Here is a 28000-nt window from a genome sequence, read left to right as displayed (position 1 = left end):
TGGCAGTCCCTGTGCGGCCGCCACTGGCCACTGCCGGCCTTGCTCAGCAGAGCTGCCTCAGGCCCTGGTCTCTCAGCCTCTAAGATGAGGAACGTGGTCCAGAAGGAGGCTCACAAACCCTCGCATCTTAAGGACCGCCTGGCGGCCCATCGCAGGCTGTGACGGGGCAGGTACAAGGCAGCTTGGGATCCTACGTTTCCAACCAGCTCCCAGGTGAGGCTGCAGGGCCACACGGGGGCAGAGGGCCTCTGGGGGTGGGGACTTGCTGCAAAGGCTTCAGACACAAGGAGGGAACAGAGCCAGGTACTGCCTTCTGTTTCTGACCCCCGTTGCCCCTGCAGCTCACTGGCCTTAGTGCTATGATAGATTTAGGGACTGAGGAAGAGCCTAAAAGCAGCACTCACTTCCACAGGGGGCTGGGCTCTAATGGAACGTAACACAGGTGGTGACACTCGCTGCTGAATGAGGCCCGACCAGAAGCGGGGAGATGACATAGGGCCAGAGGGTTCCTTGGGACAAAAACAGTGGATTCAGGTCTGGGACGACCAAGCTTCTCTTCTCTGTATAACTGCAGGCACTGAAGCAGAGGCAGGAGAAATGAATTCTGCCCAAATTTGCTCTAGATCCCTGACCTCTGCCATCTGGGAACTTGTAGTAAATCTTTAGGATATTAATGGACCTTTCTACTTTTTTAGGAGTTTTGTTGTTCTTATTATTTTAATTTTAAGCTAATGTTTTTGCCTAGATGTCTGTGGTGGTTGTTTTATCCCTAATATGCTTCATGTCTTAAACCCAAATTGATATGCATGTTAAATGCATAGCTTACGTTTATTTTACTGTAGAATCCTTACCATACCCCCAAAAGGTATCAGTGTTATCCCTGTTTTATACACAAATAAAGGGAGGTTCAGAAAGTTTAAAGGATTTGCCTTGATTCAGAAAGTTAGTGAACTGTAGAACCAAAACTCACATCCAAGTCAGGCTAGCCTGACCCTAAACCCACAACAGGTGCATTTTCTGTTTTAGACTTTTTGTATCTTCCTCATTCAAGAAGGCCATGATCAAAGAATAGTGAATACAGGAGGAAGAGTGGAAGCAAGTAATCACTAAAGTAGAATGAAACTGGGCACCAAGCCTTGCAAATTTAAAAACTGGGGTGGTGACTACATCCAGTCAGCTCACAGCCCACTTTCAAGTCTTGGGGTCACAGTGTAAATCCACTCCGTGGAGAACTGGAAACAGTAGGTGAAAGCCAGGACTGGTGAAGAGCAGGGCTTGCCAGGACCAACTGCAGCTGAAATGAAAATTCAGAGCCGAGTGTCAAGTCAAACACAGTTTAGGATCAGAAACAATGAGGCTCTGAAAGCCATCATTCAAATTCCAAGGCACCAATAGTTCTTTGTGCCAACAGACACATGCTTCAGTATCCAAGGAGATCCTTCCAGGTTATTAAAAAGGAGTGGATTCAAGGTGCAGCCGTGTGGCAACAGGACTAACCAAGAATAAGTCAGGCTACCTGGCAGATGAGAGAGGGTTCACTTTCAATCTCCCTGTGGGACTCAGAGACCACAGACCACCAGAACCGTACTGTCACACAGAGAGGATGGGCTGGGACACAGCTGCACATGCCCTCATCCTAAGGCAGCAGATGACCCCCGGAGCATGACAGCCAACAGCGCTGGGCCTTCCGAGAGCAGGGTTTCCCTAACCTACTATTCGGGGTGGGCGGCCAGTGCTTGGACATAGATCAACCACAGAGTCGGGTTGAATCTAAGGAGGGAAGAAGCCCGGCCCTGTCCAGGGGGCAGTTACCCTTGACAGCACAGTTTTCTGTGTGATGTGAATGGCCTCAGATTTTTATCTGCATATCAAATAGCAGAACCCTCGGCTGCCAGAGCAGGGGAACAGAAAAACTGGTTACATACCTAGTCTTGGGGCACGTGAATAGAATAAGACGTTTTTACTTTTGAAAAAATAATTTACTGTGGAGAAATTTAGGATAAATTCAAATCGTATTTGAATGCCAAATAACGAGGCAAATAGCGACAAGAGACTGGGCATGAGCCATGCCCTGGGGAAGCCAGCTTCAGAGTGTAAGGAAGGTTGAGCTCAAGGAGTACTGCTTACCCTGGTTCAGTGCAATTCCTGCCTGATTCTGTTTTATAGTTACTGCAGGGGAAAATGAAGCAAATTCACTGTTTCATTACCTTGGATGGATCAGTGAGACCTTTTGCCAGTATCCAGCCAACGCAATCAATCCCTTCTGGTATTTCTCAAAACGTGATCATGGTTTGAGGACATCAGGAAAGTCAACCAGCTCTTCCTTGGTCTTCTCATCTTTTCTTGATCTGCTATCCTCTCCAGGGGTTACATTAATAAAAATTTCAAAAATGTGCTAAAACAAAGTGCTCAAGGAGTGTGTCTTCTGAGAGCTGTTGAGGAGAAGCTCTTGACTCACGAGAGCTAGTCTACTTAACACGCTCTGGACTGCTTCTCTGAGTTGTTGGTGAGTCACGTCCTGAATCAAAGAAGTGCTGAAAAGCAAAGCTTTACTCAAACCACCTCTGTTGTCACTTTTCAACCCACTGGAGGCCTTTCCAACTGCTGTTACGGTTTTCAAAAGGTCATTTGGATGTGGAGCCAATGTCAGCAACAGACTAAGAACATCCTTGTTGTCCTTCCCTAACTTATGCCAAAGCGCTTCTGAGGTGAGGTCGATCACCTTTCTCAAGTAAGTCCCTAGTTCCATGCTGTTTCGTGATGGTATTTCATGCAAAAACAGGATCACTTCACGAGTTCTTTCCCCTTTTGTATCTTGAGGCAAATTATGAGTGGAAATTGGATTAGAATATAAAAAGTCTTTGTGATTGATGATGTTATTTATAGGAACTAAGCAATCCAGGATTTCTTCCCATAAGTTGACAGAATCCACAGAAAATATTTGGGTCCCATTATTAAATGCTGCCACGAGACATTCCATGTCTCCCAAATTGATTTTCACAGAAGTTAAAAATTCAGCTATTTCTTCCCTAATATCATAAATATCTTTGGACTGGATCACATATGTAAATATGCTAGATGACACATTGAAAATATCAGAGTCTTGGGAAACAGCAGGTTTGACTCCAATCATCCCAAATGCCAAGTCAAGAAATGGTGTCAACAAGTCATCTATATTTTCAAATATTAAACGATCTGCTTTTTTCAAAGTAATCATTTCATTGGCAACATCTCGAACACTTTGTTGAAAAATGGAATAAAGGGTGTCCAAGAAGTTCATGGTGTCATTGGCTGTGAAGACGAAAGGCATTTCAAACATGGCAGCCACCTCTCTTGAAGTTTTCTCGGCCAGCTTAAGAAGGTCCACGGTGGAGGTGATGGAGGTGGCGAGACCTCTCATTTTGGCTCCATCGTCCACCAGCATGGTCAGAGTTCTGGACATTTCTGAGAGGGGGTCCAGGGCATGACTGTCTCCACCCACTCTTGCCCTTGAGATAACACCAAGTAAGTGCTTGGTAATTTCTAACGTTACTCTGTTTCTTAAGGGGGATGAACTATTTATAAAGGAAAGCAAATCGGTTAGATTAGTGAGTATAACTTCTTGGAGGGCAGGGTACAGGGCATGTAAGTCCTTAATAGGAGAGTTTAAAAGAGTGTCCACGAGATGTGCTATCTCTATTGACGTTTCTCTCTCGAGGTGAAGAGCAGACCTGAGATCTTGATTGAGTTTGAAAAGGTCCTCAGAACTGTTCATATGGGAAAGCAACTGATTCACCACAGTAAGAAACTCCAGATTATTTTCAGTCTCATTTTTCATTGAGGTTTCCCTTAGAAGAGTGTGGAATAAATCTCCCATTAACTGCAATCCTTGAGGATTATCAAAATAAAATTCTCCACCGTCTAACATAAATGAGCTTTTGATTAGGTGATACACAGCTTCCTTTAAAGATGAAAAAATGTTCACCAGTCTGTCCTCTTTCATGGAGATAAGGAAATGATCCAGTTTCAAATTTTCTAGAATTTTATCATTTGGGACAAAACTCTAAATATATATATTTTAAATTTCATGGTTAGTAATGAAAAGATTGAAAACATACACAGTTGACCCTTGAACAACCCGAAGGTTATGGGAACTGACTTTCTTTTGCAGCCAGCCTCCATGTCTGTGGTTCCATATCCACGGATTCACCCAACTGTGGATCAGGTAGTACTGTAGTACCTATTTATTGAAAAAGCCACTTATAACTGGGCCCATGCGGTTGTTCAAGGGTGAACTGTAGTGATTTTTTTTTTGCTTTACAGTAGCATCATGGGAGGATAATACTGACTGAAATACTGAAATGCTAAAATACATCCCAGATGAAAATTAATGTTTTGTTGCCAAATAATGAAAAGATTGGATGGATTTCATGTATAAATCCATTGCAATGCCTCAAACCTAACATCTTAAAAAGCCATGCACTTTGCTTTTAGAAAGGAAAGGAATGTGAAATGACCGTACAATGATTCTCAGTGTAACAGGTAATGTCCTTCTGAATGTTCCAAGACCTAGCGAGCCATTCAGTGTGGCAGGGGCTCTGTGACTTGTCAACTCGGTTGGGCCGAGCCCCAGATTCAAGCCCCAGAGCCCCTTTCTTGTGTGCTTCTGGTCTGGTGGGATTCACAGGTGATTTGCTCATAAGAGTGCAGGACAGCCACTTTGTAGCATCATAAACACTAACCTAGGTGCAGCTGGAGGGGATTCATCAGATGTGACTGAAGACCCCAGACAACCAGCTTTAAGTCAGGGAGAAGGTATGCTGCCCTGGGGAAGCCTGACCTCACCAGTCGCAAGGTCTTCAAGAAGATTAGGACCTCCCGGACCCAGCGAGCCCACCCTCATGCGCAGCTGGATACCTCCTTCCCCATCGCCCCGCCCCCGCCCCCCAACGGCCCCCTGTGGATGGGCACCTGCAGCTCCTGCCTGTGGGATTCCAGCTTGTTTCCTAACAGCCTGCCCTGCTGACTCTGGACTCCCTCAGCCAGCCCCAAAACTGCAGAAGCCAATTCAATCCCTGTATGAAGTCTTTGCTCTGGTTCTGCTTCTGAGGTTGAGACCTGACTGATATGGACATCACAGAATAAGGTAGAATCTCCCTCCAGCCTTTTCACTGGCAAGCTTCAAAAGGAATGAATAAATAATATATGAAAAAACATAATGTGACTCTGAGTTTTAAAATTTTGGAGTTTTAGCAATGCCAAATATAAACATCAGTAGATTTATTGGAATGAAAATACTTAAGCCCTTCATTTGTGATTAGACAGCTAATGCATTAATATGACCATCACATATATCCATATACATATATAATAACAGTTTTTCAGTTCCATATAAAATAGAATTTTATAATTATTTTCATAATCCAAAACTGTAATAAAGCATAATAAGTGATTAATTCCCAGGGGCTAGGCTTATATACATATATTTACTAGTTAGATGACAATCATCAAAGTTATTTTACCTTGATTTTTATAAAACGTTCATTAAGACAAAATTCACTTCAAAGGTCATTCAAAGGTGTTGGTACAAGTGCTGTCATTGACACTATAAACTCCAGGAAATAAACTGGATTGTAACGTGCAACTACAAGCACTATACAAAGCAAAAGTAAACTCACCTCATCTCTGCAATGACATTTTTGTGGAAGTCTTTCAGCAGAAGAGATATTTTGTCCCCAGAATTTTCCTTTAGTAAAAAGGGGAAGAATGTTTTCAAAAGCTGTTCCAAGAAATCCACTATGCTTCTTGGAGGGAGAATGATTCTCTCACCATTTTCTGACTGTGTATGGTTCAAGGCGAGGTTAATGAAATTCATTACTTGAAGGTTGGTATCACTTAAATTCAAGGCTGCTTCTCGAGCACTGTCAGCTAAGTTGTTGATTGAATTAATTAGGAAGCTTTCAAAAAGCAGCTGAACAACTGAGAAATTAATTAGCTGTTCTTGGTTTAGCAGGCGAAGAAGTAGGGCAACATCAAAATTATCTTCTCTGGAAACATTTTAGAGATTACCCCAAATGGTAGCAATATCTGTAGGCAACGAAGCTGTATCATCAGTTGTTAGCTGTAAGAAGAAATAATGTTTGTATCATTTTGGAGTAATCTTCATTTGCATATTTATGAAACCAGTTTTTTATGACCAATAAAAACTCTTCAATGATTTCTAATGTCTTCAAGGATGATGAATCCAGGCTTTCGAAAAAATGGGCAAGTGGCAAAGTTAGGTTTTGAAGAGCCACTGAATTAGTAATTTGTATTTCTTCGTTAATTTCAGAAAACAGGGATCTGATACTAAAGTTATGGGTTAGATCTTTCATGATTTGTTCAAACTCAAGCCATAGTTCTTCAAAGTTGTAAGTTGTTTCACTTTTTTTAATAAAATGTGATAGTGCTTCTAAACTACAACCATTTCATTCAGAAATGTCATGAATGGAGAGACTACAGAATTAGCACTATTTTCTAGGCTCTCATCCCTAGAAAGCAAGTTTATTATCCTTTCCAAATGTAAGGAAATATTTCTAACAGATGATTCTGTTCCTTCATCAACGTTAAGAATCTTGTTTAAACTAGCTAGTTTATCACGGAGGTTTTCATCTGATGTGGCTTTTGTAAAGTTGCCTTTTTTTAATTTTTCTATGATTTGCAAAGCAATTTGCTTTATGGAACCGCCGGGACAAAGTTCAGAGATGCTGCTATTGCTTTAATTTCCAGAAAATGGGACAAATGGTAACACCTTATGCCAAAATTCTTGCACAGTTTTCACAAGCAAAGTTTTAACATGGAAGACTTTGGACAGCTTTAGAAGAATGGAATTCCAATCCATTAATTCATGAATTACACAGGCTACTTTCCTAGTTATTTCCACCTGTGAGCTTTCATTCCAACACTGTGAGTCTTCACCTGGGGAAGACAGGTGGAGGTGGTCAAGGATACTGGCCACTTTGCTGTAAAAAGAAGGAGACGTGAGCTTGTGGGCATCACAGGCTCCTGACCTTGGATTCTGCTGAAATCCAGAAGTTGTGTGATTCCAGCACCAAAACACAGGAAGACAAGTTAAAGCCTCTGAAAGGATACCTGGTTGATCTGATATTAATTCAATTGTGTCCAAAAAAGTTTTAATCACAATAGTGAAGTCTTCCTTGGTGACGTCTGAAAGGTTTATGCCATGCAGGAGCGTAAAGTTACAGACGTCCTTGAGGGCCTCCATGATGTTTTTGTCACCCACGTCCCACAGGAGCCTCATGGCACAAGGGAGCACACAGTACACATCGACGGAGGCATCGGAGTCCTCTTTAGGAAGCAGGCGTGAGAACCTCAGCAGGTGGTTAACACTCCAAGAATGTGAGCTGTTGACAAGTTTTTCCATCAAGTCAACAAAGAAGCTGACCCCCAAACTGCCAGTACCTAACCTACTGACATTCTTAAAGAAATTGAGGGTGGGAGGGAGGGAGATGCAAGAGGGAAGAGATATGGGTACATATGTAAATGTAAAACTGATTCACTTTTTTATAAAGCAGAAACTAACACACCATTGTAAAGCAATTATACTCCAATAAAGATGTTTTTAAAAAAAAAAAGAAAAGAAATCCATCAGGCTTTCACTTATCTGTTCCAGCTGGTCTACTAGCAGGTGTATGTCTGTTTTCTTGACCATGCACAGAAGAGAAGTTACCTTCTTTAAAACTCGAATATTACCTGGCTCTTGTGGAATATCGTGATAAACTGAGGGCGTCAGGGCGTTGATCGCCTCCCTCATGAATTCAATACTGAGACCCACGGCTTTCATTAATCCATGAGAAATTATCTGGGGTGAATTTTGGAGATCATGAGATAAATTGAAGGCAAGGTAACTAGCTAACTGATAAAATGAACAGCCTAATCTGTGTATACTATTTTCCTTTGGACTGGTAGCAAATATGTTTAATTTTTTTTTCAGTTTTAGAAGAGGTGTTCTTTTCCAGGATGTTAGGGGAAATATCTTTCACAAGTTTTTGAATTTCCTTCCCCAGAGCTACTAAATGCAGCCAAGTACTTTGCAACTGATGAGGCATTTCATCTGACATTTCTATGGGTTTTAGAATTAATTCAGTAAAACGTTTCCAGTTGGATTGAGGCGCAGAATCAAAGTCCCTTGTTAAGTTGTTGATAACCATCCTTACTTGGTTTGTGGAATCATTTAAAAGAGTTAATAAAATCTCAGATTTTGGTACCTTTTCTTTTTCAAAGACTGCATTAAGTATAACGTTCAGAAAGTCAGTCACATTTTTTAAGTAAACGTTCACACAATTTATTTTTGACATATTCAATGAACAATAAGGTCCCATCATTATAGTCAACATCCAAGTAACAAGCTTCAAAGGAGAGTTCATTTTGTTTTCCACATCTGGAAATATTCCCTGGCAGCTTTTGGGAATTTTCACATCACTTTCCAGTGCAGCCAAAATCTGAGTGAGACCAACACGAAGAGGAGTGAAAACATTCGTGTCCAGCTGAAATATTTGAGCCAGTCGTCCACAGATCTGGGCCCACATTTGCAGCCATGAAATGGTACAGTGAACGGCCGTAAACTCATGGAACTCACTGCCGTTTGCTGAGAGGTTTGAAAGGATTTGTGCCCACGGGAGAATAGATGAAGACCCCTCATCTATTGAATAATTCACGGAAGAAACGCTTTTATTATCCAGAACAAAGCGTTCACTACCCAGCAGGGCTTCTGCTGAGCCATTGACGAGTTGGCTCACATACTGAAATAAAGAAAAAGTAGAGTGGATCACTTCCACTGCGGGGCCCTCTGTAGACAACAGGGATTGGACTTGAAGCTCCAAAACGCTAAAAATTAAAAGCAACTGTTGACAGTAAGATACTTCAGAAATTCCCCTAAGAAACCCTGTTGTCTCATATAAAAATGCAAATGCTGGGGCTTCCCTGGTGGCGCAGTGGTTGAGAGTCTGCCTGCCAATGCAGGGGACACAGGTTCAAGCCCTGGTCTGGGAGGATCCCACATGCTGCAGAGCAACTGGGCCCGTGAGCCACAACTACTGAGCCTGCGCGTCTGGAGCCTGTGCTCCACAACGAGAGGCCGCAACAGTGAGAGGCCCACGCACCGCAATGAAGAGTGGCCCCCACTCGCCACAACTGGCGAAAGCCCTCACACAGAAACGAAGACCCAAACACAGCCAAAAATTAATTAATTAAAAAAAAAAACTCAAACACCCACATACATATATTCAACACCTGAAATCCATTCCAATATCAGGCAAGATTGAGATTAGCTGCTTAATAACAAGTTCCCTATCTCCTTCTCCCGTTTCCTTCATAAAAAAAAAAAAAGAAAAAAAGAAAAAGAAAAAAATGCAAATGCTTCACTGATGTTTTGGAAATTAAATTGCTTTATGATATCTAAAATGTGTTTTGAGATTTGTGTAAGGAAAGACAGCAAAGACCCTCTCCTCTGAATGCTCAAGAATTTATAAATATATTGGTAAAATGAAGAGTAAATCTAGAGAAGTAAAGCTGAATCTTTGTCCTGGAAGACATTTAGATAGACATGAGTCAAAATGTTATCAATGTCTTGTTTTTGAGGTTCAGAAAGGGCTGAGAAAAGATTGGATGTATTCCTCATAGCATAGACTGTGCCTACAGCTTCTGTGATTTGTTCCTGCCTCAGAAATCCTAATTCATAGAGATTATTTATTATCACTTCACTTAAATGAACAAAATCCGTTTTCCTGGCTGGCGACTGAGGCCAATCTGAATGGAACAACTGGGAAAATTTAAAGCTTTTACTATGAATCCTCTCATTTTATGGATCAGAAAAATTTACAAGTGTAGACAAGATTCCCAGTTTAGCTCTTTCTCCTTTTGAAGCGCCATGCATCCACAATGCCAGGATCTTGGGATTCATTCCAAAAAGTATTAGTTCCATAAATCTCAATATATTTCTTGATTCCTTCCTTATCCAGAGACTTTCAAGAGCTTGTACCTTTTCAATCATTTCTTTGCCGAATTCCGGAAGTTTCTGAGTACCAATACCAGGTGTGTCTCTCTCTAAACTCTCTAAATGATTTATCCACAAATGACTTATATTTAGGATCGTCTCAGGGAGAGATGAGAGGTTATGGAATTTGGGAATACTGGGTGAGCCAAAAGGATTGGGCGATAATAATTTCTCCAAAAATCCCGTAAGAGATAAAAAGAAGTTCATTTGCTCATCCTCAAGGGTCTACAACTTCTTTTCCGTCATTAGAAGTGCCTTTGTGAAATGTAAGGCCCTACAGTATTAACAGAACTGATGCAGTGTCAGAAAAAATAAATAAATTCAAGACAAATTCAACTTATCAAATTTTTAGATAATACTCAGATTTGTTTATAGTAAAGCATAAATGAAATATTTACTAGGCACTATATTTTCCCAACAGGGATTCATGTGAACATTTGAAAATCTTTTAGAAATCTACAATGCAGTTGCATACATTTAGCTTAAAATCTGCTTCTTGCACCAAAAACAATGCATTTTAAGTTCCTTTACTCGGTGAGTATATATGCGTGATCATTAAAGATAAGTTTGCTGTTTATGCCAGAGGCATCTTAGGATTCAATTCCTTATTACATCTCAGAATGTCTTGGTGAAAGAGGTCGTCCAAATTGCAAGATGGTTTGAAACTGCCCCTGTATGATCTAAGGACAAGTGCTAGGATTTCTCATTCTAGAAAGCAACTGCAGTGATCTTTAAACACTATCAGAAACTCATCATTTCAGATGGCGTACTTTCTCTCCGGGGGTTTATTTTTTTAAATACAAAGCGTTCTCAAAGGAGCAGCTCGACAATTAAGACAAACCCACACTTATAATAGGAGCCCTCACTTGAAGAACTGACTGACTCAGGAGCTACAAGTCCACTTCTGAAATCCTTGGGGCCCTGTGTGTTTCAGACTTTAGAAAGGGAGCCTGTGCAAGTATCACACATGCATTCATGGCCCCTCCACCAGGGGCACCGGGGCAACCCTGTATCAGCTCACTGACACTTCTGCAGGGACACCTCCGAACAGGTTCAGTGGGAGGGGCAACAGACCCCTTAACACTTACGTCTGCAGAATGAGTTGCGATGCCGATCTTGAGAAAAGCTTCCATTTTCAGACTTCTGCAGATTTCAGAATTGTGGATACAGGATTTTGACCTGTATTGTCTCTTAATGCCCTAAAGGGTGAATTACTTTCTAAACCTCCTTAACTCTGTAATTCTGTTGTGTAACACAGTCTGGCATAGAATACACAGAGGATGGGTCAAGTGCAAGGAATTGTTTTCCTCTCTCACAACTGAGATCTGAAAGCCGGAAAAATACAGGCTTAATTTACTTTATTGTCATTTGTAGAACAGACAGCGGCTAATCTGAACCATGGAACATCGAAAACATTTCCTGGGAAAAAATTAGATCAGGAAAGAGAAAGCTACACTCTGAAGACTTCAATATGAACCTTACTCAAATCCAGCCCTGCGTAGAAATACATGCACAGCTACTATGTGAGTAATCGTGTATTGGTAGAGCAGAATGCAAATGGTCTTGTTTTTCATTAGGATCTGAGAGGTCATGGGGTAGTAATAGTAGGATGAGTAAGGGCCGAAGCAGAACTAGTACTACTGGTAGTGATATTGCCACACACGTTTATATCACTTTACAATTTTTAAAGCACGTTCACCACTATACTCTTGGTTCATGCCTATGACAGCCCTTTGAGGTACACATCATCATTTCTATTCCATGTGAAAAGAAACATTTCAGGATTTTTTTTAATTAGCAAATTCAAACTGCTGTTGTATGGCAGGAACTGGAATATGGGCCGGGTTTTCTCATTTCAAGCTCAGCTTTCTTAATATGAACTCTGTATTTATTGTCCATTCTTATTCATTCATTCATTAAGTCAACATCTAGTTACCTAGCCCCTATCATGAAAGATACTGTGCCAGCTGCTATGAGTCTACAAATATAAAATTAAACATGTCCTTGGAGCATATACAGACTAGTTTCATTGCCATCTTTCTGTGCTATTAAATAGCTGTGAATTTCGGGGAAGTGAGGTATTATAAATCCAACACGATCAAAGGACTGATTCTCCAGAGAGTCCATCACCTTCTCTTCCTCCTGTACCCATTAATAGCTGAGCTTAAAGTCTCCCCAGGAGTGATGAATCCCGGGTCTAGACAGATGCTGTGGCGTGCTGCTTAAACTTTGGCTTGCACCAAAACCACCTGTAGAATTTTTCGTATCTACAGAAACCTGGGTACTACACACAAGCAAGATTTAGCATGTCTGGGGCGAAGTTCAAGCGTTTGTATTTTTAGCAAATTTCATAGATAAATTTGATCCATTCCCAAGTTTGAGAACTACTGCTCTAAGGGAAAGCTTCTGTCCCATCACATCCCAACACACCCCACAGACAATAAAGTATGCTCTTAAACCATACACAATATCCATAATTATACATAAAAATGTCCATTTCAACACATGTGCTGAAATAGCCAAGCGGTATATAATCTGGCAGATTTAGATCAATTCTCTCTCCAAAGTCTCCAGAACTACCAGGCTCTTAAATCATTGATCCCGAGTCTAAACGCTGAGCAACTAGATAAGACTATTTTTCAAAGAAGGATTTTATTTTGGGAGTATTTTATAATAAATTATGCTCTCAAGGGGAAATCTTATTACCGTAATCTGTTTCCTTTCAAAATCCATGGAAACATGAGTTATACATTCTATGACACAAATATTTATTGAGAACCAAACACATATGAAGTGCTTTATTGAGAGCTAAATCAGGATCTCACATCTTAAAGCAAGTGCCTCCCATAATTAGGTTTTGTTTATCTTCAGATAATAGCTAAGTGAAGACCTAGAAGTTGAATTCTGAAAACTCACCTAGATATGGAAGCTATTGGAGTCTTGATCAAGTTATTCAAAAATGCGAAATAATTATCACCAATGATTTTCCAATCCATGATTTCTTCATAACAAGGAGATTCCTCAGAGAAAGCTAAATAGGAAGGCATTTCATATATTGATTTCGAGTTGAGTATAAAAATCAAGTCTAGTAAAGTGAGAAATGCTACAGTGTTTCAGTTAACATGGTTGAAAATATAACAAGAGAGGATTAGAAGTCCTTCTGATTTGACTTCCACTTCTGGCCAAGATGAAGTGCCACTGACCGTCAAGGAGTGTAGGACAGAGACCCATGAACAAACGGCAGAAAATGAACAAGGTGAGGCCTTCCCCACCGTGACTCAGAAGGCAGAGCTGGAGTCTGGTAGGCTTCCTGAGTTGAAGGGAGGGGGTTTAGAGTCCGAAAGACAGGAGGGGTTCACAGGACAGAGTAGCTGCCCAGGGAGGCATCTGCTGTCTGCTGAGGACAAATGCACCATGCATGAGAAGGAGCTCCCTGAGACCAGGGAAAGAACCACCCAAAATTAAAGATAAGGGGCCAGTGATCACGCAGGGCCAGGAACAAACTTTGTTCCTGTTACCCAGACTAGAGCAATCCATGATTTGTTAGACATCGAGGAGAAGATGCCAAAAAGGTCTTGACTCAGTGACGGGGAATATTTACAACCTCTGAGCACTGCTCCAGCCCCGCCTAACAAATCTTAAAAGCAAGACCCTAAAGGATCAAACTGTTTCAAGCAACGTTTTCGATAACGTAGGAAAACAACATAGCAATCACAAAACAAGGCTAAATTCGTAACATTTGGCATTCAATCAAAAATTGCCAGGCGTGCACAAAAGCAGGAAAATGTGACCCATAACTAGGAAACAAATTAATCAATCCGAGCTTACCCAGAACTGACAGAATTCAGGTAGAATTACTAGAGAAGAGCATTAATCACATAAAACAGTTTATACTATTTAGTTTATACTGCATAGTTTTGTTTGTTTGTTTTTGTTATCATTTATTGATTTATTTCTATTTTTGGCTGCATTGTGTCTTCGTTGCTGCATGTGGGCTTCTCTCTAGTTGTGGAGAGCGGGGGTTACTCTTCATTGTGGTGCGCAGGCTTCTCATTGCAGTGGCTTCTGTTGTTGCAGAGCACGGGTTCTAGGCACGCAGGCCTCAGTAGTTGTGCCTCGATGGCTCTAGAGTGCTGGTTCAGGAGTTGTGGCTCATGGGCTTAGCTGCTCTGCGGCATGTGGGATCTTTCTGGACCAGGGCTCAAACCTGTGTCCCCTGCCTTGGCAGGCAGATTCTCAACCACTGCGCCACCAGGGAAGCCCTATACTCTATAGTTTAAATAACCCAACAAAAATGCAAAACTTGTCAGGTCAGATAAAACAAGAACCAATTATATGTTGCATGTACAAAATGTACTTGAAATAAAAGACATAAATAACTTAAAAGTAAAAAGATGTAAAAGACGACATACCACACTACATTAATCAAAAGGAAGCTTTCAGATGAAGTAGATTCCAGATGATAATATCATCATTATTTCATAATCATAAAAGCATCAATTAATTGAGAAGACATAACAATTCTTAATCTTTACGCACATTATAACAGAGTTTCAAAACACATGACACAGGGACTTCCCTGGTGGTCCCACGGTTAAGAATCTGCCTTCCAGTGAAGGGGACGCAGGTTTGACCCCTGGTCAAAGAACTAAGATCCCACATGCCGTGGGGCGAGTAAGCCCGTGCGCCACAACTCTGAAGCCCAGGCGCTGCAACGAAGGATCCTGCATGCTGTGACAAAGATCCCAACACAGCCAAATAAATAAATATTAAAAAAAAAAAAACCACGACACAAAAACTGATGAAATACAGGATAAATAGACAAATCCACAGTTATAGCTGGAGATTTCAATACCCCTCTCCAAATAATTGCTAGAACAGGAAGATAAATATCAGAAAGGATACAGATTTCTTGATCTAACTGATGTTTGAAGAATGCCCCACCCAACAACAATATCGTACACATTCTTCTCAAAAGCAATGGCACATTTTCCAAGGCGACCATATTCTAAGCTAAAAAAAGTCTCAATAAATTTAATAAGATTAAAGTCATACAAAGAATGTTCATTGACTAATTCAATTAGAAATCAATAACTAAATATAACTGGAAAATCACAAATATTTGGGAACTAAACAGCTCGTAGATCAAAAAAGAAATCAAAAGGTAAATTAAAAAGTATTTTAAAATTAAATGAAAATGAAAGTACAATATGCCAATATTTGTGAGATGCCACTAAAAAAAAACAGTACTTAGGGAGAAATTAAGTACCTATATGGGAAATGAGTAAGGGTCTCAGAGACTTCAACTTCCAAGTCAACTTCCAAGTTAAGAAACTAGAAATGCAGAGTCAGTTAAACCCACAGTAAGTAGAAGAAAGAAAATAATAAAAGTGGAAACTAAGGAAATAGGAAAAAGAAAAACATTAGGGGAAAATGAACAAAACCAAAGGCTACTTCTTTGAGATCAATAGCACTGACAAACCTCTCTGCAGAGTGTTCACGAAGAAAGAAAGGCACACATCACTGATATCATGTATGAGAGAGGTAAAGACTATACAGATTCTGTAATATTAAGAGAATAACATGGGGGTCAGGGATGCCAACCCTCCATGCAGTAAAAAATCCTCTTATAACGTACGGTCAGCCCTCCAAATCACATCCCCCATACCTGCGGTTCTGCATCTGTAGATTCAACCAACAAGAGATGGCACGAGTGCTGTAGTATTTACTCCTGAAAAACATCCACACGCAAGCGGACCAGCGCAGGCCAAACCCATGTGGTTCAAGGGTCAGCTGTATTATGAGATACGGATGACACTAAATTAGACAATTCAGATGAAAGAGAAAAATTCCTTGAAAGACACAATCTACCGAAGCTCATTTAAGAAGAAATAGATAATCTGCATAGCCCTAGATCCTTTAAATAAATTGAATTTGTAGTTAAAAATCTTCCCAAAAAGAAAACTAAAGGCGCAGATGGCTTCACTAGTGAATTCTACCAAATGTGTGAGGGAGAAACAATACCAATTCAACACAAACTCTTCTAAAAAAACTGAAAAGGAGAAAGTACTCTTCAACTCATGAGGCCAGGATTACCCTGATAACAAAATAAGACAATGTTAAAAGAAAGGAAAACTACAGTCTAATATCCCTCATAGCACAAATGTAAAATGTTAAACAAAATTTTAGCAAGTTGAATCCAGTAACATATGAAAAAGAGATATATCTTACCAACTGGGATTTATCCCAGTTATGCAAGGTTGTTTTAACATTATATATATATATACACTTCGCTAGCATTTCAATAGCATAGAAATGTTTAAATTTCTACAGTGAAAACTACAAGTTGTTAAGAGGAAATAAAGAACACATAAATAACTGGAGAGATATACTATGTTCATGAGTCAGAAGACTCATTATTACCAGAAAAAAAGTCACTCTCCCTAAATTTATCTATAGATTCAGCTCAGTCCTGGTTAAAATTCCAGCAGAATTTTGAGACATTGACAAGCAGATTCTAAAATTCATATGAAAATACAAATGACCTAGAATAGCTAAAAAAAATTTTTTAGAAGAAGAAAGTTGGAAGGCTTACACTACTTGACTTTAGGACTTACCATAAAACGATAATAATCAAGATCAGATGATACTGGTGTAAAGATCAACAAAGAGATCACTGGGACAGAGTAAACAGTGAAGAAAATGACCCACATATTTGCACAACTTATTTAACAGAAGTACAAAGGTAATCAGTGGAGAAAGGATTATCTTCACAACAAATTTTTCTGGAGCAATTAGATCTCCCTATGCAAAAGATAAAATAATAAAATCTGATATGCACCTACATCATATGCAAAAATTAACTCAGAACACATCACAGATCTACTTTAAAACCTAAAGCTATTAACCTTCTAGAAGAAAACACAGGTGAAAATCTTTGTGACCTCAAGAGTTAGCAAAGATTTCTCAGCTATATTACCAAAACCATGATCCACTGGAAAAAAAAAAAAAGATATATAGACCTTGATCAAAATTAAATCTTTTGCTCCTGAATGACACTGTTGAGAAAGATGGAAAGACAAGCTTGAGACCAGGAGAAAATATTCGCAAGGCACGTATCTGATAAAGGGCTTCTATCTTGCTTTACAAGGAAATTTTAAACTCAGTGATAAAGAAACACACAGCCCAATTTTTAAAGTGGGGGAAAGATTTGAATACACAATTCATGACTAAAGATACACAGACAATATATAAGCACATGAAAAGATATATGTTCAAATCACTACTCATAAATGCAAATGAAATCCATTACGAGATACCACACCTATTAGAATGGCTAAAATTTTCTAAACCGACCATACCAAGTGGAGGAATCAGAACCCTCTGGCAGAAGGGGCTCTGGTTGAAACTGTAAAATGGTACAACTTTGAAAAACAGTTTGTCAGTTTCTTAAAAAGTTACACATGCATGTGCCATATAATCTAGCCATTTTACTTCTAGAGAAAAGAAAACATATTTCCATTAAAAATTGTATATGGATGTTCCTCGCAGGTTTATTTGCAATAGCCCAAAGCAGGAAACATCCCAAACTGTGAGTCATGTGAATGAGTAAACAATCTGTGATACATCCACGCAGCAGAATAGCTCTCAGCAATCACACTGCCTCATGAGTGAAGCTGAAACTAATTAATTACACGAAGTAAAAGATGTCATAGAACATACTATGTAATTCCATTTATATAAATTTCTAGAAAAGGAAAAAACTAACTGATGATGACCGAGGGCAAATCAATGGTTACCTGGGGACCAGAGCAGGGGCCAGATTCACAGGAGGGGGGATTACAGGGGAGCAAGAGGACACTTTGGGGACAGGTGGACACGTCCCCTGTCTCAACTGTAATGACAGCTTCACAGATACACACATCAGAACCTAACAGATCGTACACTTTAAACACAGGTGATTTGTTGCATGCATCAATTATATTTCAATAAAGCTTGTTTTTTTAAAGAAATAAATCCTTCTAATTTAAGACAAGTAATTTAACCTCTCCAGCACCCATTTCAGAGGCAAAATTACATAAAACTTGCACTTTTTATTCTTCACTGAGTTCCTGCTGCAATAGACTGACTTATGTATATATAATTTTATAAGTGTTTAAGGGGGGAAAATGTGGCAACAATCTTGAAAATTAGCACAGATGTGTGTGATTAATATCAGATATTTTTAAAGCTAATGCTACCAGAAAACCAAACCACTTGGAATAACTTTTTTAAACAAAAAAAGAAACATAATCCACCACAGTGAATTCCGTGGCCATTCCTTGTGGTACATTATTATTCTGGAATCATTTCTGTGGGGAGAAAAAGGAATTAGTGTCTATGGAAACTGCCCAAAAGTACTGCACTAGGAATTTCACGTACATTAGCTTACTTAATAAGAACCCTGTACAGTAGGCCATATAATTTCTATGTCACCAAGGAGAAAACTGATTGCAGTGGGAGGCCAGTAACCCACTCAGTAAAATCTGCGTCAGAAGCAGGGTCTGCTCCCAGCTCCATCTGCCTGCAAAACTCACTGCAGTCCATGATTTAAGTACTTAGAGCAGAATCCAGTTACTAGAAAACGTAATTCGTGTTTCTGTTATAGATAAATAACAAGTTCTTATCATGTGCAGTTGGTTTTGTTTTCTACAGGAGGAAGGGAAATACAGAACGTATAACCGAGAGTTAAATGCTGATCAACAGGCTAGTCGTGCGTGTAACCCAGAGCTCCTCACACTTCCACATGCTCATAGACCACCTGGGTGTCGTCCTGAAGTTCACACTCTGACTCCATAGGTCTGAGATGGGGCCAAGGTTCTGTGTTTCTAGCAGGCTCCCAGATGGTGCTGATGCCACTGTTTCAGGGACCACACTTTGAGTAGCAAGGATGTAAGTGAATCAGGTCTGTGTACTCATCCAACACAGGCAGTAAAGGGCCCAGAGCCCACGAATTTCCCTCGGTTATTGTTCATCCCCCCAGTGGTAACTACCCATGTCTCCGCGTGGTAATCAAAATTGCTTTACACTATACTCCCTACCCAAAATCTTAAACTATAAGTAAGTTCAATATAGAAAGATCTGTGAGTCTAACGTAAAACACAACGTATCAAAATGTGTGGAATATGTACGGAGCTTTGCGTACAGAAAAATGTATAGCCCTGAAAGTATATGTTAGAAAAGAAGAAGATCTGAAAATCAAGAATCTAGAAATAAAGCAATTATACCCCAATAAAGATGTCTAATAAAAAAAAAAAAAAGAATCTAGAAAAAGAACATCAAACTAAGTTTACTAGAAGGAAGGAAATAAAGACTAAAAGGGAAATTAGTGAAATAGAAAATAAATGTGCAGTAGAAAACAACAAAACTCAGTTCTTTGTCAAGAGGAGTCAGTCGTATTTCGGCAATGGAGCGTGTTGGGGCAGGGTTAAGCCCCTAGCAAGGATCCGTCCAAAGGGAAGAGGGTGGTCAAGCTCACAGGCTCCACAGCGAGCCTTCCCGGATTGGACACTTAGCAGTTTCGTGACCTACTCCAAGAATACTATCTTCTCGAGCTTCAGTATTCTCGTCTGAAAATGAAGTTGTACCCAACTTACAGGCTGCCACAAGGATTGAATAAAGCAGTTCCCTCAAAACACAGCAAATGTGTGTGAGCACCCAACTCAAGAGAACACAGCCAGCCCACTGGAGAAGCCAACACAGACCCAGCACTGCTGAACAGGGCGCTGAGCCTGGCAGTGTAACCACAGCAAATGCAGGGACCCCTCTCGTGGGTGGTGAGTCTGATACCAAGAGCCAGAGAGAGAGGGTCTCTGGCAGCCCCTAAGACAAGTTTGAGGAGGAATGAAGGAAGGAGTGTTAGGTGGACATGACCACAGAAAAGGAACAGGAAATCCCATCCCCAGCCCCAAACCCCCTAGAGGTCCAAGACACAGGTGTTCCAAGGAGATGCTATGACCCCATGGGACAGAGCCCGTGGAACACATGGGAAACCAGGGCGTGTAATTCCCAAGGCAGATGGAAACGCGCAACCGGCTCTAGACCCGGAAGAGGCCAACTCAGAGATGCAGGGATCGCCCTGCCAGCATCTTCTCAAAAAAAAGTCTCTTGGGGGACAGGATGATTCCCTGCGAGTCATGCAGTTGCAAGTTATGAGATTCATATTTTAGGGGATTTGGGGTTTTGAGGCTGGTAAGGAGAGAGTGGAGCACACTCCACATGGGTCTCCCCCGTGGCAGGGCGGACGCGCTAAGGGAGAGGGTCCCACACACAGCACATCTGGACTTTCGGAGGTTGGGCCATGATGAGTCTGTACAGTTAAGTGTTTATTGACCAAACCAGGACAGTTTAGAGAGAGAAAGCAGTGACTGTGCCTGGACCCGCGGCCGTCTAGTTATGGCTGACGGGAGTAAATGCGGAAACCTCACGGCACCATCCCGGTGAGCCCCGCTTAGTTCCCCTCACTCACTAGGACCGATCAGCTCTTAGGAAGCCGTGTTGCCACAGTGAACGGGGAAAACACCCTCATTCCTGACTTACAAAGAAGACTGTTCTGGAAACTTTCCTGCTTATTCACATTTCGAGCCACCTGGCAAGTCTTCCGTATGAACCCCATGAAGGCTTTCCAGGGGTATGTCTGTTTGAGGAACCGTTGGGCTTTCTCAAGTATATGAAATACCCTGCAATCAAAAACAAAACTGAATAATGGTTTTCCAGAAGACAATATTACAAACTCATCTAAATACAAATATATACAAACGCCCGGCAGCCCACTTATATATGGAAATTAGAATCTTTGAAATAGTTTTCTTAATACATATTTGTTTATTTATGAACTTCCCCCACCCTGATTTGCAAAATGAAGGAAAATCATTTATGGGAGCATATAAAATATAAAAATGTAAGAACACATAAAATAACTCCATCAAGAGTGGAGAAACTGGAAAATTAATGTCTACAATATGAAATGAGTTTTGAGCTAAGAAAAATACATTCCTATTTGACAGACTATGAACGTCCTAGCATCCGAGGAGAATGGAAATTCATCACACATACAATTCACATTTGATAAAATAAAAACAAGGCAAATTTCCTGGAGAAGCAGAGCTCCCTCAAGAACCACTCTTTGGCGTCCTGGGTGACGTGATAAACAAGCACCTTGAACTAAACGAGGGCCCTCGATTCCCTAGATTTCCTGTGAGATTTAAGCCAACAGCTAAACTTCGGAGGGACTGTTCACTATTTCACATTTTGTATATGCTTTCCAACAGTACCAAAGAGGTTAATCTTTTTAAAACAGAAAAAATAGTAAACAACTCTATTTTTTCATAAGAAATAAAATATACTATGTTGATCTGTCTCTCGAGTAGAGAAGGAAGCGGTTGGAGCCCTCTCGGTTTCCAATTGTTCGGAAGTGTTCCATCCAACAGGTACTTATGCCGCAGAGAAAAGCCAGTCCGTAAAGTCGTGGGGGGAGACCCTGGCTCCCGGCAGCCACAGAAGCTGAGTGCACGGCAGGCTCACTTCCAACAGCCATGTCCCCAGGTCCTGCCAGCCCGGGGCATCTTCCCGTGTTGAAACTGGCATATTTGTGGGCCCAGTAATGACCTCTTGCAAATGATGACCCTTAAAAGGCAGAGAGAACATTGCTTGTGGTACATAAAGCAATGAAGCTGTGGGCATCTGTGATGCAGCCTCTACCCATTCTTACTCAGCTGGGGGTCCCTTTGAACTGTGCCCCGTACGGCTGGGACCACCTGGTCCTGGTCCTGGTCCTGGACTTGAGTCTTTGTTCAGGTGAACAGACCCCACATACAGCCTCAGACAGCCACAAAGCAGAGAGCACCCAGGCATCAAGCCCGTCTGTGTTGGCCTGTCCCCCACCTGACCCCAGTGGGGCAGACGTCCCAGCACCACGACCCTGTAACCGCACCCCATGGCCCATCGAGGCTGGGCTGGGGCCCCTGTTAACCAACACGGTGCAGAAGGAGGGACACAGCCCCTTTCTGAGGAGCGGCTCCCAACCCCTCTCTCGCCTGGGATCCCCGGGCTGCTGGGGGGCCACACAGACAGGCCACAAGGATGGAGAGACCCTGGGGCTTGGAGCAGACGGGACCAGCTCCGCACCGCCCCTGCCCCCGGTGCCCTAGTTGCGTACCCAGAGTCCCGCAGCTACGAGGGAGGGGTCTGCTAGAACCAGCAGAACTACCGGCCGAGCTGCGGGGTCATCCCTTGGTGATAAACAACCTAAGGCCCAGCAGAAAGGATACCTACCCTGCACATAATACAGAAACATAACTGCGCCGTGACAGAGGCTTCATAGATACAGAGAAACTCGGGTGGCTTTCTGTCAGGAGAGAGCTTACAAACCAAGAGCACAAAAGCAACCGTGCCAGGGCTTCCCTGGTGGCGCAGTGGTTGAGAGTCCACCTGCCGAGGCAGGGAACGCAGGTTCGTGCCCCGGTCCGGGAAGATCCCACATGCCGCGGAGCGGCTGGGCCCATGAGCCATGGCTACTGAGCCTGCGCGTCCGGAGCCTGTGCTCCGCAACGGGAGAGGCCACAACAGTGAGAGGCCCACGTACCCAGAAAGAAAAGAAAAGCAACCGTGCCAGCAGGCGATGGTTTTCCCACCTGCACACGCTTTCCCTCTGCCCGGCGCCCTCCCGAGTTCTCCTTGCTTCAAGTTACCCGCCTCCTTAAGGGCTCATGCGCTCATCTGGGAAGATTCCCAGATGCCGCCCTCTGAGGACTCAAGCTTTTCCACCCTCCTCGGCCGGGGCAGCACGCACCCTTCTGCGCATGAATACGCACAGAGCAAATGTGCTGAGAAAACGCTGACTGGCTTGACACACCACTGCCCTAACTGGCACAGTTCATAGTTCACTAGTTTCATCGTTCCATTGATCTTATTTCATGGTTTATAAGGAAGAAGATGATAAACATGAAACAGGTAATACTGAAAATGAAATGAACTACGAAAAGGTGAACGTCAATATGTTTAGTGCTCAGTAAGAGAAGTGCAGGCCGGACTGGACATGATCCTTTGCACTAATTCTCGACACCCTGCAGCCCTACACCGGGGGGCTGGGTGGCACGTGGGGAGACCACGCCCCCCCCAGGCCTCCGGCCCCTGGAAGCTACAGCTCAGCCCCAAGCCGACTGCCCACCAGACATGCCTCCTCCTGCTGTAGCCTCTGCAGCTAGAAATGGAGCAGGACGGGGAACCTGGACACAGGGAATCAGATGCGACCTGGGGAAACATTCTGGGTGCCCTTGGGGAGGCTCATTTAACACCAAGCAGATTCTGGCCATGTGGGTGGCACACAGCCTCTTAAGGTGGCCTCACAGGAGGGGGCGCCCAGGGGCAGCTGTCTTGTAAGACTGAGGCTCCAGTGTGAGCATCTTTGGTGAATCGAATCTACCTCAGAAATGAGCCCCCAGTGCCCGGAAGAGACCAGACAGTGGATACTCACCACATCCTCCAGTGACTCAAGCAGCTCATGTAAAGCACTGGCCTCACTGGAGGAGTGGTGACCACAGCCCAGCCCCTCGGGGACCCCCCGGATGCCGGCGGTCCCGGGAGGCAGGGGAGCTTCTGTCTGGGACAAGTGTCCGTTCAGGTACAGACCAGTGGCGTTCTTCTTCAACCGCAGCTAAAAGACGAACGAGAGCCTGAGGGGCCACACGGAGAGGGGCTGACATAGCTTTCTGAGAGCAGAGCCCCGCAAACAGAAACCAGAGCTTTAAAAGAAAGCAAAGTGCTTCAAACACTGCTCTTTATTACACTAGCACCATTCATAACAAGAGCAAAAGGAAATACTGCCTGAGCGTCTGGAATGTGCTATCCCAGGTGCTTACTTGTGATCCTTTGCTATGATTTACCTGATTTAACTCCCCAAAAAGCATGTCCTTTTCCAGTTTTGACTGGCCAGGCCCAGCGGGTCCAGAGTCCTTGGAAAATGTCTCCAGGCGAATGAGGATTTCTGTAGGATGGACAGACAGATGGGTTACCATTCACCCCCTGCCAGCTGCTCCATGCCCGACCCCTCCCTCACGTGGCTGTCAATCGAGAGGCTGAATCCTGGCAGCCGGTCAGTCAGCCTCTGGACCTGCTATCAGACACTTCACGTCCCCCCAAGGGGGGAGCCTGACAAAGTCACCCAACTCCGGCCCCTCTTTCTGCAGACACACGAGCCTCAGGCGGCTGCTCCATCAGCCGTCTCACTTCCTCCGTCCACCGTGAGAAGCAGCAGAGTGTAGACGGCCACCGCCTGGGACCGCAGTCAAGGAAGGGCGTCGGGGCAGACGAGGGGGACCTGCTATCCCCACAGATGCCGAGGGGCAGGGAGTGGGCAGAGGACGGGGTGTGGATGGGACGGCAGAGAAGAGCCTGTCCAGGCCGCAGGCCGGCTGACGGGAACAGCAGGATGTGGTCCCCACTATGACACGCTACTCGTGCAGCCAGGATGTGCTGGATTTGAGACATCCCTGGGCACCATCGACAAGCACAAATATGTATGCACGCCCATACCTCACCTCCAAAGCTGACGGGCGGCTTCAAGCCTGCCTTCCAGCCGCTCCCATGCTCGCCGTGATTTGAGTTGGGGACAAATAACCCTGGAGCTGGTTTACCTCGGACAAGGTGTAGATTCTGGGCCGCCACACTCCTGAGAGCCCCGTCGAGCTGGAGCAGTCTCGTCAGGGCCGGCCACGGGGGCAGCTCCCAAAGGAAGCGCTGCAGTTTCTGCAGGGGCAGTAATCTGAGGGCAGAAATAAATAAATGAAACGTAACGGGAAGCAGTTCAGTATGCCTCCTTGGGAAACAAAACTTCCACTCACAGGAAAATACCCCACGGCTTTGGGACTTCACCGACCAAAGTCCCACTTTCCCCACGTACACAGATAACCAGGTTCTTGACAGGTCGTATCGCTCGAATCCTCTGATTTGGGGATTCCTTCAGGTACTGAATATGGATTAAACACTCTCTTTACCCCAAAACAGAAACGTATATCCCAAGTAGTGGGTAGAAGAGGCGAGGGTTAGGATAAAGTTCCAGGTGAGATTTAAAAATATTTGCCATGATTATGGTTCATGATATGACCCCAAGGTAGAGAGAGGAGGGGACAGAACAGAGAAATCCAGAAATGGATCCAAATGTAAATAGGAATTCAGAACACAAAGATGAAAGTAACTTGAGTCAGTGGTGGTGTGGGTGAGTAATGGAGGGTTTAACCAATCTTTTGGAAACATCTGACAATCTGTGGCTATTTGGAAGAAATCAAGTTGGAGCTCTTGGACTTCCCTGGTGGTGCAGGGGTTAAGAATCCACCTGCCAGTGCAGGGGACACGGGTTTGAGCCCTGGTCCGGGAAGATCCCACATGTTGCAGAGCAACTAAGCCCGTGAGCCACAACTACTGAGCCCGCGTGCCACAAGTACTGAGCCCATGAGCACAACTACTGAAGCCCACGTGCCTAGAGCCCATGCTCCACAGCAAGAGAAGCCACCGCAATGAGAAGCCCGTGCACCGCAATGAAGAATAGCCCCCGCTCGCCGCAACTAGAGAAAGCCCGCGTGCAACAAAGACCCAACGCAGTCAAAAATAAACAAATAAATAAATAAATAAATAAATGTATATATATTTGCCATGAAACCTGCGGTTACTAGAAAATATTTTATACGGAAGCGTGTTTCAAGAGCGCTTCAGTGTCCAGACGGCGTGTGGCCGAGTGCAGGCTGCCCGCCTCCGACCAGACTCTGGCCCCCTGAATGGGGCCGGGCAGGATGACCGGAGGCGGGTCACGTCCCTGCAACTCTGGGTCAGGATCGGGAGAAGGATACCTGCGAGTGGCTTCGGTACTTAGAGCAGGATGTGGCCACTGAGGCCTCTGATCCCCAAGGAGCCAAGAGACGGGGAGGGTCCCCGGGGCTCCTGGTCTATGGGGGCCCCAGCGGGACCCAGGGCGGAAGGGCCACGACGTGCTGGAGGCGTGTAGGATGGTCCAGGGCGACCTGGCGTGGCGTCTCTACTACTGTGTGTTAAGTAACAGAGATGTTACTTTCAAACAGCTTCAAAACGGGTAACCAAGCAGGGAAGCCTTCGACGCCCACGCCCGGCCCCCTGCGCTGTGCTGCACGTGCAGCTCTCATGTGACAGAACAGTGTACCCCGTCCTTTCTCCAGCTAATCCTGCAGACGTCCGTGGCCGGCTGCCCGCAACCCCTCCTCAGCGCCCTCGGCCCGCAGGGAGCCGCACTGCCTCCCCCGCCACAGTCCCCATGCGCCCCGGGCAATCTCTTCAAAAGCAATGCCCTGCTTCCTAACTGGCTTTCAGAAAAAGAAAAAGGGTCGGCAGTGTTTTCAGTTACCACTTGTTAGGTGTGTCGTTAAAAACCCCATACCGGGCTTCCCTGGTGGCGCAGTGGTTGAAAGTCCGTCTGCCGATGCAGGGGACACGGGTTCGGGCCCCGGTCCGGGAAGATCCCACATGCCGCGGAGCGGCTGGGCCCGTGAGCCATGGCTGCTGAGCCTGAAAAAGACATACGTACAGCGCCGTACAATTCGCACATCACAACTCCCTCTCCACACCGTACGGGGAGCAATACTTTCTATGACACACAGTTTGAAATGAACCTTTTGTGACAATATGAAGAAATCTTATTGTCCTCTTCCAAGGAAAGCCTTACCTTCAGGAGTTTACTAAGATTCATCAAGTTACTTCAAACAGCCGCACCTACCGAAGAAACAGACCCCGTGTGCACTAGAGTGCATGGTGTGTGTGAGTCAGTTTCTCTACCTTAAAAATAAAAACACACGTCCCACCTTTCCTACTTCTCACATATTTCTGGACCCTATGTAAACATTTCAACTACACAAAAAGTTTAAATAAATAGGAAAACAAGTAGTTCCTTACAGGAAAGGACCTTTAAACTTTCTTCATTTTTGAATGAATGTCAAAGACGTTAAGACCTAAGGTCCACAATCTGAAAACCCTCTCAAACATCGTGCCCTCATTCGATTGCTTTTCAACATCTGGACAGGCATTCAGATTGCTGCAAACAGTCCTACCAGGGTCCACAACGCAAGCCTTGCATTTTCCAGTTGCTAATAACTAGCAGTTTGTTGTCTCACCGGGGCTACCTGGAACGCCTTCGTAACAGCCGTGTCATGCGCACTTCAAAATCAGGGCTGCCTAGCCTAATCCACCAGGAAATGTGCCTTACATCCTGCTAGGTGTGTGGCTGCCTTGGGGGCCGTCGACTGCCACACTGTCGTTCAGGAGGAGAAGGGTAGCCTGCAAAGCTCCCGCCACCGTCCAGGCCTGGCTCCCTTCCCCAGACTGAGTCCCCAGAGCCTCCAGCCCGTGGCCAGTCCCCGCCAGGATCGTCTGGAAGAGGCTGCCCTCCTGCCACTGGTCAAACACCTGCACACTGAGAAGCAAGGACATTGTTATCAACAATAAAATACTGGAAATAATAGTGTCTGGTTAAGAAATAGTAACAAACTATTCTAGGTGACAGACGGCCCAATTTTATCTGGTTGGCAGGTTGAGACACCTGTTGACAATGGTATTATGCTTTAATTTCTACTCAGAAATTAAAGATTACAAATTGCAACAATGGGTGCATGCAACTTTTTTGTTGGTCCGATTTCTCTCTTTCCTTCCCCCCTTCCCATTTTCAAAAGAAAAAGTGATAACATACGTTTCTAAACAAGTGAAATATACCTTAAAAACTAAACTGACATGGGATAGCATAAGTATATTCACATGCCTTAGAATTCTATCATAATTAATACATAGTTACTAAGTACCATTTCATGTCACGAACTTGGGGATACTAAAGGCAATTCATATTGTGGATTGTCAACATTGCACCAAAACAGGTCCTTCCTGCCCAAACTGAGAGAGCGGGGGACACAGGGTGAA

The 28000-nt window shown here is 43.6% G+C and overlaps 1 protein-coding gene across 1 annotated transcript in view; it reads right to left on the bottom strand.

Moving 5' to 3' along the window:
- The window catches only part of ABCA13 (ATP binding cassette subfamily A member 13), a 268906-nt gene extending 241386 nt beyond the window's left edge, over positions 1–27520 (bottom strand). The window contains 10 exon segments of the mRNA XM_024764386.1: positions 2300–4040; positions 5658–6095; positions 6097–6448; positions 6451–7467; positions 7624–7966; positions 7968–8480; positions 23547–23726; positions 23956–24056; positions 24610–24833; positions 27297–27520. Of these exon segments, the coding sequence (XP_024620154.1) occupies positions 2300–4040; positions 5658–6095; positions 6097–6448; positions 6451–7467; positions 7624–7966; positions 7968–8480; positions 23547–23726; positions 23956–24056; positions 24610–24833; positions 27297–27520 (5133 nt within the window).
- Between the last annotated feature and the right edge of the window lie 480 nt (positions 27521–28000).

Source organism: Neophocaena asiaeorientalis, unplaced genomic scaffold (assembly GCF_003031525.2).
Source record: "Neophocaena asiaeorientalis asiaeorientalis breed wild unplaced genomic scaffold, Neophocaena_asiaeorientalis_V1.1 scaffold191, whole genome shotgun sequence".
NCBI classification, from domain to species: Eukaryota; Metazoa; Chordata; class Mammalia; order Artiodactyla; family Phocoenidae; genus Neophocaena; species Neophocaena asiaeorientalis.
This window is presented reverse-complemented; position numbering and strand designations above follow the sequence as displayed.